This window comes from Callorhinus ursinus, unplaced genomic scaffold (assembly GCF_003265705.2).
Source record: "Callorhinus ursinus isolate GAN/ISIS: 27379988/994484 unplaced genomic scaffold, GSC_fseal_2.0 scaffold9, whole genome shotgun sequence".
NCBI classification, from domain to species: Eukaryota; Metazoa; Chordata; class Mammalia; order Carnivora; family Otariidae; genus Callorhinus; species Callorhinus ursinus.
In genome coordinates this window covers 19,906,687-19,924,709 of record NW_027397071.1, presented here as the reverse complement: position 1 = coordinate 19,924,709, position 18,023 = coordinate 19,906,687, and the positions used below count along the sequence as shown (strand labels likewise).

Here is an 18,023-nt window from a genome sequence, read left to right as displayed (position 1 = left end):
AATGGCAGGCAAGGGCAGGACCACCGATGGGGCTCGATGGTGCTCTGCCTGTGTAGTGTTCTCCACCATTCGAAGAAGGGGTGAATTCCCCTTGGCCACTTCTGTGGGGATTCTTCACCCCTCTTCAGCAGCTCCCGAGTAATCACCAACTAGCAGGAGTAGTTTCTTCATGCCTGATACCACCGATTGTCTCCTTTATGGGAGGGGTGATGTCAAATTTAAACAACGAAAAAAATGATTTCTTAAAATAAAAACAGACGTCGACAATTAACATCCATGACTGTAAAATTGCACTATGTTTTAATCATGTCCATAAATTAAAAAAAAAAAAACTTTCAGGGTTTCCCTTTAAAACTGAATTTGGATGCAGAAAAAAATTAATAACATAAAAATAAAGATCGTTCAAATTTTTTTACCAGTTATTTTGAGGAAACTGGCCTTTTCATTATACAGAGGAGCTTTCATTACTTCCACAAATAGCACTATTTTCACTTGATCTTAGCCAAAAGGCTGAGAAGCGATAAATAGCACTATTTTCAAAGAGAGATGCATCATTAAGATATGTATCAATAATTTCTGTGCTTAGTAAAGCCAGGAATTTTCTTTCTGGAGAGGCAGTGGTGCCCAAGGCTAGGAGCACATGCTCTTGAGCCACAGGCCGGGATTTGAATCCGGAGGCAGGCATTTACTTGCTGTGCGACCCTGCCACGTTACTTACACCTTCTGTCTCTGGGTTCTCCCATCTGTAAAGTGGGCACAATAATAGTAAATACATCATAGAGTTGTGGTGAGGATTACAGTAATTAGACCTTATATCAGACAGAGCCTGCCAAGCAGCATGGCAGGTATCATCTCTGCTCTCAAATAACGTATGAGGCGACATGCAGGGAGCATTTATAATCTAGAACTATTTGCCATTAGGCAGTGGGCACGGAAACAGGTGAAAATAAAGTCCTTAATTTCCTGGAGGCCAGGCTGAGGCAGCTTATCTTCTCTCTCTCCTTTCATCCTTGTTTACATAGGATAGCGAGTTTGCAAAAGGAACACAGTCAGCCATTTTGATCTCTTTCATCCTCTGAATTCCTGTGGTAACATGTAAAAAATGCTCATTCTTAACAACAGCAAAAGATTACTGAGTTCCAAAGACAGAATATTTGAAAAGGAGATAGACTCCTGTCCAGGGCACTGGGAATTATGAATGATATGTATATATAAATAGTATGAACCTCTGGATAAACATATTTAGAATGGATTCAAGACACAAACTGGAGAAAGCAGACACATGACACCTAACATGGTTGAGGTGGAAAGATGACAAAAAAATCAGAACAATGTATTGAGATTGGTTTTAGAGGGAAGTAAAATGACTTGAAATATAAGTCTTAACTTACAAAAAAACAAGAACTGCTATACTGAGTCATATTCATAAACCACTCTGCTCAGGATCTTCTCATTGCCAATGGCACACACACATACACAAAGAACACATTTCGTATGAAGACTTAATTCGATTATTCATTCATTTAAACCTTCATTAATCTGTCCAAAGATTATTTATGGAACCTACCATGTACCATAATAACATTAATCCCTGGGGATTCAATGTGGAGCAAGTCACTCCAGCCTCAGGTCCTCTGTCTGTAAATATGGAGAATGTTTTATTTTCCCCCTCAAAGTTGATTGAGGATTGGGTGGGATCTCATGTGTGGAAAGAGCCAGCACAAGTCTTGGAATACAAGGCACACTAAGTGAACAAACTCAATTTTTATAATCTTTTATGAATTTGTTCTCTTGGGATATATCTATATCATAGTAACTATACTTGCATTGTTGCCATCTCAATATAACTCCTTATTTATTAGATACCGGAAAAATTGTATTTCACTTTATCCTACATCCATCATCTCTATGAGAGCGTGATATGTTTAATATTCAAAATGCTTTATGGGTAAGTTTTTAAATTGTTTAAAATAAGGACAGATTCATTTAAAAGAAAGTTTTTGCTAAGAGCTTAGTAGTGGGAATTAGAGAGAGTATACAGAAAATACCAGAATCACAGATATCAGTAAATAGTCTAGGGGTAGAAAAGTGCAGATCCCCTGGGAACTAGGATGAGGAACAACAGATTTATCTGAGGCTAGGTCATTAGATGGATTAAAAATGCTTTATCTGTCATGGGGAAGAATGAGTCATCCACTACACCATGGAATAAAGAAGAGAAAGTAAGAGACAGTGAGAATGCTGAGGACATCATCTGCTTTCCTGACAATCACGAAGTCAACTTCAACCTCATCCCGTCAGTTACATCAGCTAATACAGCTGTCTTAGCTTATAATACCAGAATTGCTCCATCTGCACACCACAGAAAACTAAAAACCATCTTCCCATGTGTTTTTCCCTCAAAACCCATAGCCAACCCATTCTCAAATGCTGTTGGATATATTCCCTATCTCTGGCATATCCATTTCTCTTTCTCTACAATCACTTCTCTAATCTAAGCTGTAAACCACCATTATATATATTTTTATTTTATTATGTTATGTTAATCACCATACATTACATCATTAGTTTTTGATGTAGTGTTCCATGATTCATTGTTTGTGTATAACACCCAGTGCTCCACGCAGAATATGCCCTCTTTAGTACCCATCACCAGGCTAACCCATCCCCCCACACTCTCCCCTCTAGAACCCTCAGTTTGTTTCTCAGAGTCCATTGTCTTTCATGGTTCGTCTCCTCCTCTGATTTCCCCCCCTTCATTTTTCCCTTCCTTCTACCTTTTTTTTTTTTTTAACATATAATGTATTATTTGTTTCAGAGGTACAGGTCTGTGATTCAACAGTCTTACACAATTCACAGTGCTCAGCATAGCACCATTATATTTTACATGAACAACTGCAAGGTTATTCTAGACAGCCTTCTTAGGTCCATTCTCATGCTCTTCTAATTCTCTTCTCTCAAAATGAAAACACAATCATATCACCCCACCATTGTAACCATGCCACCCACCAAACACATGCACAGGCTTGCGCACACACGTACACACACACACACACAGACAAACCTTTTAAATTTTCCGTTGCTGTGGGACAAGATCAAAAGGCTTAACAAGGTGTGACTTATGGGCTCTTATATAGTCTATTTTTTCCTCTCCATTTTTTCCTCTCCAACACCATCTTGTGCCACATGTGTGTGCTCTAAGCACCCTATTCTTCTTTTGCCCTTCAACATGCCTTGTTTCGACCACAGGGCTTTTGCTCATGCTATTTCCACTGCCTGGAATGCTCTAACCCACCCCAATCATTTCACTTAGTTAAAAATCCTCTAAATATTTCAGGTATCAGATCTAACATCACTTCCTTAAATCCTTCCTTGACCCTTCCAAGTAGTCCAGAAACTTCACATTATATGCTTTTCAAGTATCATGGACCACTACTTCATGGTTACTATGCCAGTTATACTCTATTGTTTGTAGGGTTATTTGTCCAATATATGTCTACTCTACTAAATGGAAGGATCCCTGAGAACAGAAAACATGTCTGTTTTTGCTCATTATTATACTCTCAGCTTTTCACACAATTCTTGGTACATAGTAGATATCCTAAATATTTGTTAAATGAATAAAAGTACAGAAGAAGTATTTGAGGTTGGGACTGCAATGAATACTATGGGGTCTCTATAACCTGTATCTCCTAAATAGAAAGGCTGTTCTCTAAAAGTTTGAGACTGAGGTAACAGAATGTAGGAAAATCAAGAGTGAACATGGGATAGAGGAATAGAGAACACACACTAAAAGTGAAGGGATTCAATTGTTCCTTCATGTACCAAGTTCTCCCACATTCAGCAAAACACGGTTATAGGATAAACAGGAATGATGTGCCTACTATGTTGCCATACGATTTCTGGTGTTGTCAAGAAAAAAAAGACATTGATAAACAAAAACTGGCAATAGAGATCTCCATCCATTTGATAGACGGCCAAAAGTTTCACAAATAAGAGAAAAAATCTGTATGCTACTCTCCGATGAGTCACTAACATACATTAGGTATAACTGATTTTGCAACTTGATCTATGAAGACTTTTAAAACTGAATACACCCAGTAACAACAGGTAGGGAGAGAAAACACTCCAACTAGAAAACATAAATAGCAAATAACATGAGGAAAGAAAGACGTTCAGAACATCTCAAAGTGTCTAAAATTGATACTCGTGCTTTAAATTGGTATCTCCTTAAACAAAACTTTTTTGTACAACGTAGATTTATTAATCATAATGCTACTTAATGAAGTGATTTTTTGGTGAAAGAACAAAAACAAAGTTAGCTATAAAACACGACTGTCATTAAGATTTCTGCAATGTAATCAACATCAAGACAGACTTCATGTTTGTATAAAATCTGTTATTATCAGTAAGCACCACCTCATGTGTATCTGAGGGGGGTCATGATAGTTCTCTGGGAATGGGGCTGCTAAACGATAGTTAACAAAAGCCAGAGTCTTCCATCTTGAATCAATACTCCTGGGCTGTAAAAATGTCATGATTTTAATAAATCTACTTCCCTTGACTTACTTTTTTTTTGGGGGGGGGGGAAGCAATATTTCCTTCAGTAGTCAGGCAAGTCCACATGCTTCCTTCCTACATTGCTCACCTTCTCCCAGCTGGAAGCCTTAAACTGATTGCACTCTAAAAGGCTGCTTCTACCCCAGTGGGAAATGTATAAAAACTTGATCTCTGAGGCACAAGTTGCCTTAATTTTAAGGTCTTCTTGAAAGTGGTGGCTCTTATGCCTTCCTTTGATCTGTCTTACTCATTATCCTTTCTCTTGCCTTATTGCAAACTTGGCTGCCTCTGAATCTCTTAGCTCCTGAGTGCTTACTAGGTTTTGGTCCAATCTTGCTTTTTTAGCTTAATATGCAGTGTCCTTTACTCCTGAGTCTTTTGTGCCTGTTAATAAATGACTCAGTCTTGTTTGCCAGTTGTTCCAAATATTCTAGGCTAGTTGGATCCATGACTAGACCCTTCACTTCATTGCAGGTAATTCTGGTTTCCAACACTGTTTCTACTCTGCACCACTAATGCCTGTTATTTTGGTGTGAAATTATGCTAGGCAAACTGCGTGATACCACTGAATAAGATCATAGCCTCTCCCTACCCTACTCCTGTGTCTCTCTTTGGGCCAAAGACATTTTCAGTTTATCTTTATGCTATAAGTCAGCAGGCATATAGAAAACCCTGCTATGCTTCTCAAAGTCACTGGGATATGATCGTCTGAGGGTGATTAAAAAAAAAATTGTAAAATGCTGTTGCTGCTAGATTTGGGGACTATAACAAGTGATGAGTACAATAAAAGCCACACCAAGTTAAAAAAAAAATACCCACATTTAAAATGTCTTTCCTGCAACCATTCACCAGTGATCCACCTCTTTGTACTGCATATAAGTTTTTTAACTGCCACATGATTGTTGTCATAGACATAAACAATGATACTCCCTGACCTACAACTGATATTTCACTTAGATTTAAATGGCATTGTTTTCTGCTAAAAATTTAAAATTTTTGAAAGGAAGCAATCATTTTATATCATTAACCAACATTAATAACTAAAACTGAAAAGCTCAGAGAGAATCAGCTTATGGCAAAATATTGGCAGTTATATAAATGCCTCTTACAGAACTCCTGTAGTTATCCACTTATGCAAGCTCCCATGTCTACGCAAATGGTTGAGAATTAAACTCAAATAAAAGTTGGGCAACATAATACAGTATAAAGCAAATATTTCTTTTTGATCAGGGATACAAAATTTTTCTCATAAACAAGTTGATAATTTATTTTAAAGCACTTCTAAAATTATAATGCCACAAGGAAAATAAAAGAGAACAGGGTAAGTTAAATGTATACGGATAATATCAGATTTCAGTCACTTCTGCAGAAGCTTATATCATGCAGTTATTTCTCATAGCTCTCCATGAAGTGATGTTACTTCACGACATAATGATTTCCAAACCTGTGAATGTGATGTTTCAGGGACTCAATCCACTGAAGCTGACTTAGCCTTGAAGTCAACCTAGCCTATCCCGTATTTATCGATTCAATTGATAGACCTTAGTTCCAACTCCCTAGCCCGAAGTTACATTTGGCCAAGCTAATTAGAGCAAGATTAAACATCACTTTCAGGACAATGTGGCACCTTGTCACACATGTATTTTATAGGGGCTAGAGAGTTAAAAGGAGTGAGAGGAATCAAGAACCTTAAACAGAGGACATCTGATGGGCATGTACCAGACCAGTAGCAAAAAGTAAATCTAACTCAGCAGTGATCCTCCCCTTAGACCCCCCAAAAAGAGGTCAAGGAGGTCACTGTGGCTTCAGTTGTATTTTACCACTGATGGGGCTCCCATATTCTTTTCTCTAGCCTTTGGGGTGTCTCGTCCTCCTGAGTTCCTGAATTTCATTCCTCTGGGAAATATAGGTACTACTATGACTTGTCAGTTGTGTTGGCTTTAAAACCCATATCTTTATATTGTCCCCTCCACAAACATCTGATGGGGTCTTAATCCAGGCAGATTGTGGTCATTGCTCACTGGACCCTGTATTGCATATGAGATAGGGGGTCTGTTAACCCAGCTGCTGGAGGAAGGTTTTATTTCCCAAGGGAAATGCTAGCACATCTGGGGCAATGTGGTCCTCACACTCAGTTTTGGATTCTCTTCCTGGTGACAGACGTCTGCTCTCTGGCAAGGGTAAGAGTAATAATCTGTGGTTAATGTTTTATGAAAAATGTTGGCATGTTGTAACAGAAACAAAGCCTTTCTCTCTCCTTTTTTAATAGGCATACAGAGTTTGTATAAATTAAATTGGACACAGAACAGATCATGAGGGAAATATCAAAGCATTGTTTGGGTGATCTTCATTTAAGTCAATAATTATTTAAGATCAGTAAACGTCTTAAGATTTACCACTTTGAAATGTTTGCTCTTACTTAGCTAAATCACCATGAAAGCAGGACTGCATATCTATTTCCTGATGATAAAATTAATGTTAAGACTGTTTGAGTTAAACATTTCAGTGTTTAGAAATTCTATGCAGAGGATGTGTGTAAATAAATGGAGGGGCTGTGAGATAGCAAAGTGTATCAGGTAGTAACAGTGGCACCGCCATCTTTCTTCAGGACATTGCTTTAACTGTGAAGCTAGAGTAGCCTTCCCTCCGATTACACTGTCATTTTGGAATTTTCCATTCAAAGGCCTCCTTACTGAAATAGGTGTGCACTCTTTAGTAATCACACCTACAAGGAAGGCATCCAAACTACCAAAAAATGGGAATCCTGTAAGGGCCAGGGAAATAACATCTTTGTAGCCTCTTAGAATTGTCAGGTGAAGAAATTCAAATTCATTGACAGCAATTCAATCTCTAGGTCACCAGAGAGTCCAACGAGAGTATGCTTCTAGTTTCCACCTTTAAACCTGTTCACATACAATATATTCTTTTTTCTTTCTCATGGAAAGTTTGGTTGACTGGTAAGACAAACTCAGTTAATAGATTAGATGTCATTTAAAATAGAATTAGACAGGTGATTTCTATTTGGATAATTACAGTTGAAAAGATATGAATTCCAGGCAGAGTAAATAATAGTTTGCAGAAAGGTATGGAGTCAGGAGTTCCCAGGGCACTGAACTGGCTTATTCAGTTTAACCAGAGATTTGGATACACCCAAATGACCCGGAGGAAATAGTGAACAGAGCGCCAGATGCGGGTCAGTGACAAGGGCATGGAAGACTATGGAGCTTGCTAGTTGGTTTCCTCAGGCAACGGCAAATTAGGTATCTTCCCAGTTCCTGATTCCTTTCCTGTAAACAAGGGGGTCAAACTGGAAAATCTTTCAGGTTACCCTCAGTTCTAGAAGTCTGTACTTTACTATGTCACATCATTGACACAAGACAAAAAAGTGAACAATTTGTGTGAAAAATAAGAAAAAGCTTTAAAACTTGGCATTTTCTGATGGCAGGGGGCAAAAAACCATTTCAAGAGGACTATACAGCTAGTACCTGAGAAGTCCTGAGGAGCATGCTGCCTCTTGCTCTTCCTCTGTGCCTTGTGGAAGATAAAAAAAGGAAGGTGGCAAGGCATCTTAGCCCACACCTTCCATCTACAACCTCCATCAGCTATTTTTTCTTTTCGTAACTGATGGAGGGTCTAAGAATTAAAGGTGCTGCTGGCTAAAGAAGGCAGCTTACAGACTCTTAGATGTCAGGAACCTAGAAAGGAAGCAAAAATTCTGGCAAGGGTTGGTTTGGATATTTAAAGGTTGATTTGTAGAGGCACATACTGATCAAATCCATGTTTGGGAAAAAGCACTTACCCTTGGTCAAACGTTTGCTGCTATTTACACGAACCACAGAGAGTGTTATAGGAAAGCAAGAAAGCTCTAGTTCCTCACTGCTACATGGCAATGCAGGCCACCTGTGGCCATGTCTTCCCATAGTTCAGGAGAAGTAAGAAAGAGGATGTTTCTGTCAAATCTACCTATTTTTCAAATGCTGGTAATAATTTCGGAAACAAACACAACAGAAAGTTGAGTTTCTTTAGCTTTTGTCTGAATTTACTTTAAAAGTTTCTGCAAGATGGAATTAAAAATAGTCAAAGACAAAAGAGGGGTATTCACCCAATGCCATCAGAACACTTTATATTTAGGAAAAGGAGAAGACCTCAAAGAGGTGCCATTTTATCTGAATTTTATAGAATTGATTATAATTATATTTATAAAGTAATATGCCAGCACAGGAAACTGGCTCACATAGACTGCACGTAGACAACTTTAAATCTGAATGTTAAGACATCAGGGAGGCTCCCTTATTCCAGAGAGACGCAACATCTACAAAGTAGATTCAGGTTTGCGTGTGTGTGTGTGTGTGTGTGTGTGTGTGTGTTTAAGGATTTTTTTTTTTTTTTTTTTTTTGACAGAGAGACAGAAACAGATTGAGCACAAGCAGGGGGAGTGGGAGAGGGAGAAGCAGGCTTCCTGCTGAACAGGGAGCCCGATGCAGGGCTTGATTCCAGGACCCTGGGGATCATGACCTGAGCCGAAGGCAGACGCTTAACCAACTGAGCCACCCAGGTGCCCCTTGCTTGTGTTTTTATATATTTTGAGAAATGGGAATTTAGACCTACAAAAGACTTTGGAGATAACTTAGTCCTGTATGCACTTTCAGTTCATAATAATATATATTTTACTGCTTACACTGGAATACCAATTTATTAAGAAGTGTTCTCAGTGATTTATCTATCTATATTCAGGTTTACATGCTAATTAAAGCTCAGGCCTTGGCAACTGCTGACCAGATTTGTGACCTGGGAAGCATGGAGGCTTCATTTTTTTTGTTGTTGTTTTAGTTTGGTTTGGTTTTTATTTTATTATTGCCCTTGTTGTACAATGGGATAAAAACTCAGCCTATTCAGAGGGTTATTGTGAGGACAAGAAAACTAAATTTTTTTTTCATGTTGTAATATACTCCTGACTCTTTAGAGTGTACACAACTAAAGCTAGAGCATATTTTCACCTTCACTTGAGCATCAAAGTTATGGGGTTTTTTTTCCATTTCACTTTGCAGGAAATATAAATGCAAATTCCCAAGGTCAGCTTGAGATTTTCTTTATTTCTACAAATTCTGTAAATAAATGATTTCTATATATTGTGGAGTAGAGGTTATAGCCTTCTCTGTTCAAAAATTTCACAATATTTGGTCACTTACGGGAACATTTATAAAGAATTTAAATATATAAATATATATTTAAATATATACATATGTGGTTAATATAAAATCACTTAGATACAAAGGCAGTATTTTTCCCTTGTGAAATATTGGTGAGAAAATATATGACATAATGGAGGAAAAAACATGCTTAGAGAGGAAATTATACTATACTGTGATACTCTGCCTCTTCTTAAGGGGCTAAAATTATGATGATTTCTGGAAACACCAGAAGTGGAAAAAGTACAAGAGAGTGTTTCCAATAGGTAAATATTCTAGGCATGGAGCTAATGTCAGTTTGTTTCATTCATGAAGCAAACACTTATCAGGCTCTGGCGATGTGCACGGCACTGTGCCTGGCACACATGGAGTTTCCAAGAGATGGAATGCAGGATCGCACTGCAATGAGGAAGAGGAATTGGAATGGCTCCTCGGTCCACCGACACTGAGTACAAATTTCCCATCCCACCAGCTTACAAGTGTTCAAGACTACAAACCTCAACGAGAAAGGAAGAGGCAATGGGAACAGGAGGTAGATTAAAAAAAAAGAAGAAGTAAAGGAAAAAAAGATGAATAAGCACCAGACATACCTGTGCCCACTCTAAAGAGTCAGATTTACAATAAAGGTTTTTTTAATGCACTAATATTCTTCCTTCCCTCCATTTAAGATATCGAACATTCCTGTGTCCTGAGGCAGAGCCATCATTTAAAATATGTTGGAGCAAAAACGATTAAATTTGTTTTATTTTCCAATTCTATGATTTAAAAGAGGATATAATTCAAAAGAAAATTTCTTTTTTTTTAAGCTTTTATTTATTTTTTGGTGGAGAGAGAGACAGCGAGAGAGGGAACACAAGCAGGAGGAGTGGGAGAGGGAGAAGCAGGCCCCCCTGCGGAGCAGGGAGCCCAATGCGGGGCTCGATCCCAAGACCCCAGGATCATGACCCTAGCCGAAGGCAGATGCCCAACAACTAAGCCACCCAGGCACCCCCAAAAGAAAATTTCTAAATGTGGCTGATAAGAACTGGTTTTAGTTTTAGAGATTATAACTAACAAGTGAAATGGCAATGTTCCCAAGTTTCCTTAAGTCTAAGGTATCCTGGTTTTTGGAACATATGTTTTCCAAGAGTTTTAGAAATCTTAATACTAACTCAACTGCAAAATTTTAATGCTTGGTATCCTCATTCAGCCAAAGGCTGTGCAAAAATTTATGTAGCTAAATAATTCTCTGGAGAGGATGCCCCTAAGACACTTAACAGTGGTTAAGTTCAGATGTGTTCACAGAGCCAAAGCCCACTCTAAAAAATAAGCTCAAGTTTGGGCAACATTTTCAAAATAATTGTCATTTCTGTGGCAAGGAATATATATTAAAATGTATCCTTCTTTAAAACATTAGTCAATAGATTTAAATGTTTCCATAGCTGTTTTTATCCATGTAGCTAGAAAATATCTTCGGTCTAAGTTTCAGATACTGTGCAAAGGTTATAAAGAGAGAACAGTGACCACCTCAGGCCCTGTTCCAGCTGTCCTGTTAGAAGCCTTCCTCATTTCAGTCAAGGTACACATGTTGACACACGGTCACTCAAGCCTTGCCTCACAGAAGTCAGGATCTAATATAATGATATTTTCCCTCTATTGAGTATTTCTGAGGCTTGGTTCTGTCATCACACTGACGATCTTCTGGGTAACCTGTTGTGAGTGGAACACAGGATATACTTGAAAAACATTTCACTAGGCCCTCCCCTCCTGCTGCTACATGAGAATGGTTTCTTCCTAAGTCACAAATCTATTCTGAATGTTAATTAAATATTTACAAGGTACTTTAAAATCCTCCCTGAATGCTAATATGAAAATAGCAACCTAGGTTCATTTGAAGAAGCAGAAATTTTTGCCCTTCCAAATGAAGGGCCTCTGCCCTCTGAGTTTAATTCAAATAATCCAAGGATTTGGAAAAAAGAAAAAAAAAAAGAATTGAGCACCTACTATGTACAAGGCCCTGTGCCAGACGTAAAGACAAAAGTAGAATTTCCAGGACTAGAAAATTTGTCATAAATGACAACATTTCATATTACTTAATTCACACCATTTCCCTCTGGACTTAAAAGCCAAATTAGATGCAAAACACTCACCTTTTTAGCATGAAGCTTTTACATTGCTCCTTAACATACAACACTGTATCTAGTTACATAAAGATGTAGTATTTTCTACATATTAACATATATTTCCACATTTTATTCATTAGGTTTTGAAGTATTTTAGCATGAAGGTTCCATTCATTGTATCCCCAAATAAAAATAGCATCAAAGTCTTTTTGCAACTCCCAAAACACAGTTAGGGAATAATGATCATATGCTAAAAAATGTAAAATGCAATTTGTGCTGTGCCCCATTTACTACAAAATCACTACGAACAATGCATTTTGTACAGTATATTGCTCCAGGGAAACTGGATCAGCATCAGGAATGAATAAAGAACATTGCATTTGAAATCAGCTAATTCTGCTTCAGTGCTTTTAAAAACTATTTGTTATGATATTACTTCCTGTCAAGCACATAATGTGGTATTTTCCTCAATAAAACTAAACAGTTGCTGTAATTTCAGTTTCCCTCATTTTCCACTTTTTAAGCACTAAATATTTAAACAATGCAGACCTGGAAGTCTCAAGCCAGTCACCTGATCCATACATCTCCTTTCCTAAGGTAGAGTTACTATCCATACAGGGGCCTGTTCTTGTCCCCCCAGAAATACGTGATGGCAGCTGTTGAGGTCCTTACCTGCCCGCAGGCCAGGCCCATTCCTCTTTCTCCCATGCCATGTGGACATGATAAATTTAACTCCAGGGCATCTGCTCCAGAAGCCTTGACAACGTGGAAGGAACATGCAAGAAAAGGCAAAGCTTTATTTGTGTCTCGATACACTTTCACCATTGGTAATTCAACATAGGTCACATATGTCAAATTTAAACTCTTCCATTTTCTGCCTGATAGCTAACTTGTGAGGTGTATTCCGACTCTCAAATGAGAGTTATCTGTAACAACAATGATACAACAGCAAATATTCCTTCGGTGCTTGTAAGAGGACACTCACTGCTCTCTGTGCTTTGTATTTGTTATCTCTGATTCTCACAGTCCTTGGATTAGTAGGACACCGATTTTGCAGACAAGGAAACCGAAGCCCAAGGGAGTTCGTGACAAACCTGGTATGTTAAGTGACACAGCACAGATTTTAACCCAGATCTGTTTGACGTCACATTTAGTCTTCCCTACACAGCTTCTGTTTTTATAGATACAAATCTTACTAATTCTGGATAATTGGTATTGGAAGTTGTAGTGCAAAGAAAAATGTAGTTGGCTACCTGGAATGCATACAAGCAAAATTTAAAACATTTTTTAACTAAGAATCAATTGTGTTGCACTGAAAATAAGTCCATGATAAGAAACATGAAGTGTAAATAATTTTGTCTGTAATAATTAAATAGGATTCCTTCTAATTTAGCTCATTAATTCATTAATACACAAATGGATCCTGCGAAAATGAACACAATTGTTCACTCGAAGTCTTCTTAGACTACGTGAAGAATCAGAATTCTTGACCAGTCTCCTGTGAAAAACTCTTTTAAGAACAAGCAAAACACTTTTTTTTTTAAAGATTTTATTTATTTGAGAGAGAGAGAATGAGAGACAGAGAGCATGAGAGGGAAGAGGGTCAGAGGGAAAAGCAGACTCCCTGCTGAGCAGGGAGCCCGATGTGGGACTCGATCCCGGGACTTCGGGATCATGACCTGAGCCGAAGGCAGTCGCTTAACCAACTGAGCCACCCAGGCGCCCAGCAAAACACTTTTTAATATGGTAACCAGAGGGATGGGGGATAAACTATAAATGATTCAAGTTTGTATATTATTTTACCTAACTTCTAGAATTTCTCCAATGCCACAATTTCTTTTTAGTAAGGTCAACTAGAGGCTTGAGTCCATTTCCGTAACATTAAACATGTCTGTCACATCACGCAAAGGCTTAAAAATAGAGTTCACTACTTTCTAAGTGTATCATAGACCTGTCTTTAGGCCAACAGCTGTTTCTTCAAGGGTTCACTGTTTTTCCTGATTGTTCAAAATTTTAGCCTCTTTTTTCCTGCTTTATAAATTTTAAGTGGGACCTCAACAAATTGAAGAATTCTAGTTAGCAATTTCTCGGTTGACTTTCTTACCCATCTTATTCATTAGTGAGTCTGCTTTTTCTTTTGCACATTTGTGAGAGCTCATTTGATCATCCAGCCTGTTTTCTAATATGGTTTCATTATGGCTTTTGATTCCCTAATTCAGTTTTAAAATGCTTCTTATTATCTGAACATTACCATGAATCATGCTACTTTTTTTTTCCCTGCTGGTTTGTTGGTAAGCATGAACAAAGCACAGCCTAAATTCTGGGTTCTAATCCCAGATCTGCTAAGGAATTGGGGATGCTTTAGGAAGTCAGTTAATCTTCTTTGTCTCCAACTACTCAAGTATAAACTGTACATAATAGGACTTATCTAAAAAACATGTCATGTGGGAATTACCAGCTTAATTAAAAGATTGTACAATTATATACAGTATCGCCCTTTTTTTTAGTCTTAGCTATTTCAAATATTTCCTTTAGACTTCTTTGTTTAGCTGAAATGCAGCAATTAAAAGTAAATCAGTCCAACAACATTTTGGATTAGATAAACTTTAGGTGGCATCTGTATACATATTTACATTATACATCTTTCTTAAAATGTAAGTGGAAGCTTACAATTAGCTGTGATAGTAGATGATAATATCTAACATTTATTGAGTGCTTACAATATGCCAGATACTATACTAGGCTCTTTGCAGTGGGATATATCATTATTCCCATTTTACAAATGATAAAATAGAGGTTACAAAGAATTCAAGGAACTTGCTTAATATCTCACATCTTGTGAGAGTAGGGTCTTGAAACCAAGCATTTTGAGTCCAGGGCCTGTGTTCTTACTATCAAAACTTATTAGCAATCGCTAATTCCAAGGCTGGAGTTGGTACAGTGTGTTAAGAAGATGTAACATTTGACATCCTTAAACCTTCTAAACTTGAAGTAAAATTAAAATCTTATAAAACCACCTATCCCCATTAAAGGCTTTTCAGAGACTAATTAATAAAGATTTCCCCAGTATTATGTATATCTATAAACATTGACCCACCAAACACATCTGAAAAGGCCTTTGATTATCTCAAAACTGAGATAATCCTGCTTAAGGTGACACCAAGAGAACAGAAAACATTCATTTGGCCTCTGTTTGAATATTCTCATCACAGGATGTACAGCACCTTAAAAGGCAGTTAATTCCATTTCCAAGCAACTATATGCATTCAAAAAGCCTTAATTGCTGAATTAGCATGAAATGTTAAATTAACTGAAACTGGGCATGCATTCTGACTCCTGTTAGTCACAGCTTTTTAGTTTACTCACTTAGCCCAGAGTTTATTCTACCTTACCTAAATGATTACACAATAAAGTACTCTAGTGAAGGCCATGACATAGAAAATCTGCTGTTTCTAATTTCATACATTATCTACTTATCACCCATTTATTTATATGAAGGAGAATGTCTATGTTAATAGCCGGAACTCTGGAGGCATATTTCATGGATTTGAATCCCACTTTTACTACCTACTACATGTGTGGTCTTCGGCATATTATTTGACTCTCCTTTGCTTCAGTTTCCTTGTCTCCAAAAAGTGGAAAACCATCAAAGTAACTCATAGGTTGCTTTTTTAAGTTATAAATCAGCTTAATAAAAGTGAATGACTTAGAACAGTGCCATTGGACTATAGTAAATATTATGCAAGTATAAGCAATTACTGTCTATCAGTTTCTCTGTCTGTCCATCCATCCATCCATTATCCAGCCATCCAATTAGAATCTCCAACCTGCCCTTGCCCAGTCTTCTATAAAAGGATTTAAAGTAACTATTTATACTTCAGCAGGGGAGGGGGAAAGAAAAGGGGGAAAAAAATAATACTAAGTAATTATCAGAATAGTGGTAGCAGTGTAGTTTCTAAAATTCTGAATCACTTTATAAAAACTCTCAGAAAAACTAAGGTAGCAAAACCACAAACCTTTGTACAGTATATACAACAAAATCAGATACAAAATTCTTCCTCTTCTCCCTTTCTTACTTCTCCCTTCCTTCCTGATCAATGTAATTTTTAAGTCACTGGGTGAGACAGAGCAAGGTAGCTGACCAAGAAGATATAGGAGGAGCCTCGAGAACCCAGCGGGGGTATCAGAGCCTGAGAACAATGAGATGGATGTCCATCTGGAGGGTGGCCTGCTGTAGTATATCAGAGCCCAAGTGGGAAGGAAGGCTTCCATGGGAGGTGGGAGCTGGCAAAAAGCATCAGAGCCCCAGAGGGTCAGGAGGGTGTTCCCTTGGTGGAACACAAAGGTACACTTCTTGAATTTTCTCTTACTTTCGTCTGTTAAAAGAATATAAAATGTCCAATGTTGACCTTCTACATAGCAACACTGTCATCTAGCCTCAACTATCCCAAACTGGAGACACAAGTTCAGGATCTTAAACCTCTCTGAACTGGATTTGGCAAAGGTACACCCTGAATGGGCTTGGGCCTCACTGGACACTAAGTCAGTGACTACCTCTTGTCCGCAAGGAGGCGTCCACCTTTCCTGATCGCGTTCTGTGCTGCTAACTGTCACTCTGCAGGGACTTACGCCCACCTGCTACTACACATTTCTGTAATACTATCTGCTTTCTACCTCAGCCTACTTGAGATCTCCTCACTCTAACATCAACTTAATTTCACAACACACTGCTAGCCCAAATTCAGGTTAAAAAATGGTAAGAACCTGGCTTTTAAGTGGTTTGTTTGGACCCTCTGCTAGGAATAGTGTGGTCACTTGGTTTTGATAACTGTCCTTCCCCTGGACCCTTCTTGTGTCATCCTACCAATCACGGTCAGACCTTTGGCAATCCCTCATCAGATCCTTGACTTAAAACCTTCTACTTTGTATGTTAATCACCGCAAGTTCATTGGGGCCAAATAAAGTGCCACTCTTCTCATTTATTCTGTAATTGCTTCCTTTTTGTTTGTCACATGTCACTACACCAGCTCTGCACCCCTATTTTAGTTCAACAAATATTTGACAGATACCCACTGGTAAGCAAAGCCCTGTGCTTGGATTTAGAGATTAAGCAGTAAACCAGTCAGGAGTCTGCACCCCCAAGGAGCTTGCATTGTAATAAGTAGGACAGACGTTAAAGAGCTAATGACACCATTGCTGATTACTTAATTAAATGCCACAAAGGAAAAGCACAGGCTGAGATACACCTAGATTCTGGGGAGCCTAAAGCTTAAACAAACTGAGGAAACTTTTTTGAGAAAAAAAATTATTTAAAATTACAAATACGAAATTTAGGTTCAGGGGCTTGGAAGTGACTTGGGCAAGTAAGGGCCCTGAAGCTTATGTTTCATTAGTTTTAATGGTAAGTTGGCTTCTGGGGACAGGAGCTTAGAAGGAGCAAGACAGAGGGTTTAACCTACTGGTCAGGACACTCAGAGTTGAGAAAGAGAGAACATTCTGTGAGTAAGAAAGACTACTCCAGGCCAAGGGAAGAGCAAAGGCTCTTAGCTGGGAGCATGTCAGAGGAGTAAAAGAAGGCCAATGGGTGTGGAACGTGGACAACAAACTGAGGATAACACTGGGGAGACAGGCAGGGGCCAGACTATGTAGCACGTCCAGGTCGAGTTAAGGATTTTGCATCTTGAGAAAGATAGTGGGAAGATTTTGGATGGATTGAGGGCAAGAAGATGAGTGGTGCTATCTCAGATAAACTGGGATTAGGGTGGCAGAGACGCCTATGGAGCCACACTCAATTTATACGCTGCTTCGAATCTGATGGCCTTACTTGCCACTCAAGCTTTTGCCACTAGCTTAAAAAGGGACCGCAGGCCCTATTGCTGTTCTCGCAACTCCCGTCATGGCCAGCTCTCACAGCTCCCTCAGCACGAAAGCAGAGTTTTTGCCTCAGCCGTCCGTGCCTGTCCCAGCGGCAGTTCCAGGAATGCCAGTGCCCAGCCGGGCCTGAGCAGGGGACTTGGGCTTTTCCCTTCAGTTCTGGGTTTAGATCTCACAACACCTCACAAGAAACACAAGAAACATTTCACAACATGGTGTGGCATGTGACTTAGCAGCAGCCCCAAAAGGGGCAGGATACACAATCCCCCAGAAGGGCAGAGGAAAAGAAAGCCCTGGG

The 18,023-nt window shown here is 38.6% G+C and overlaps 1 protein-coding gene across 2 annotated transcripts in view; it reads right to left on the bottom strand.

Moving 5' to 3' along the window:
• Nucleotides 1–18,023, bottom strand: part of DPYD (dihydropyrimidine dehydrogenase) — a 798,492-nt gene that overhangs the window by 254,286 nt on the left and 526,183 nt on the right. Inside the window, exons 16-17 of one of the 2 annotated variants that reach the window (XM_073896265.1) lie at nt 12,524–12,607; nt 10,564–11,438 (exon numbers count right to left, since the gene is read on the bottom strand). In XM_073896265.1, coding sequence (XP_073752366.1) covers nt 11,382–11,438; nt 12,524–12,607 — 141 coding nt within the window. In that variant the 3' untranslated portion in view covers nt 10,564–11,381. Of the gene's footprint in view, nt 1–10,563; nt 11,439–12,523; nt 12,608–18,023 lie in introns of those variants that run through there. The other variant, XM_025872261.2, reaches the window with a different exon arrangement.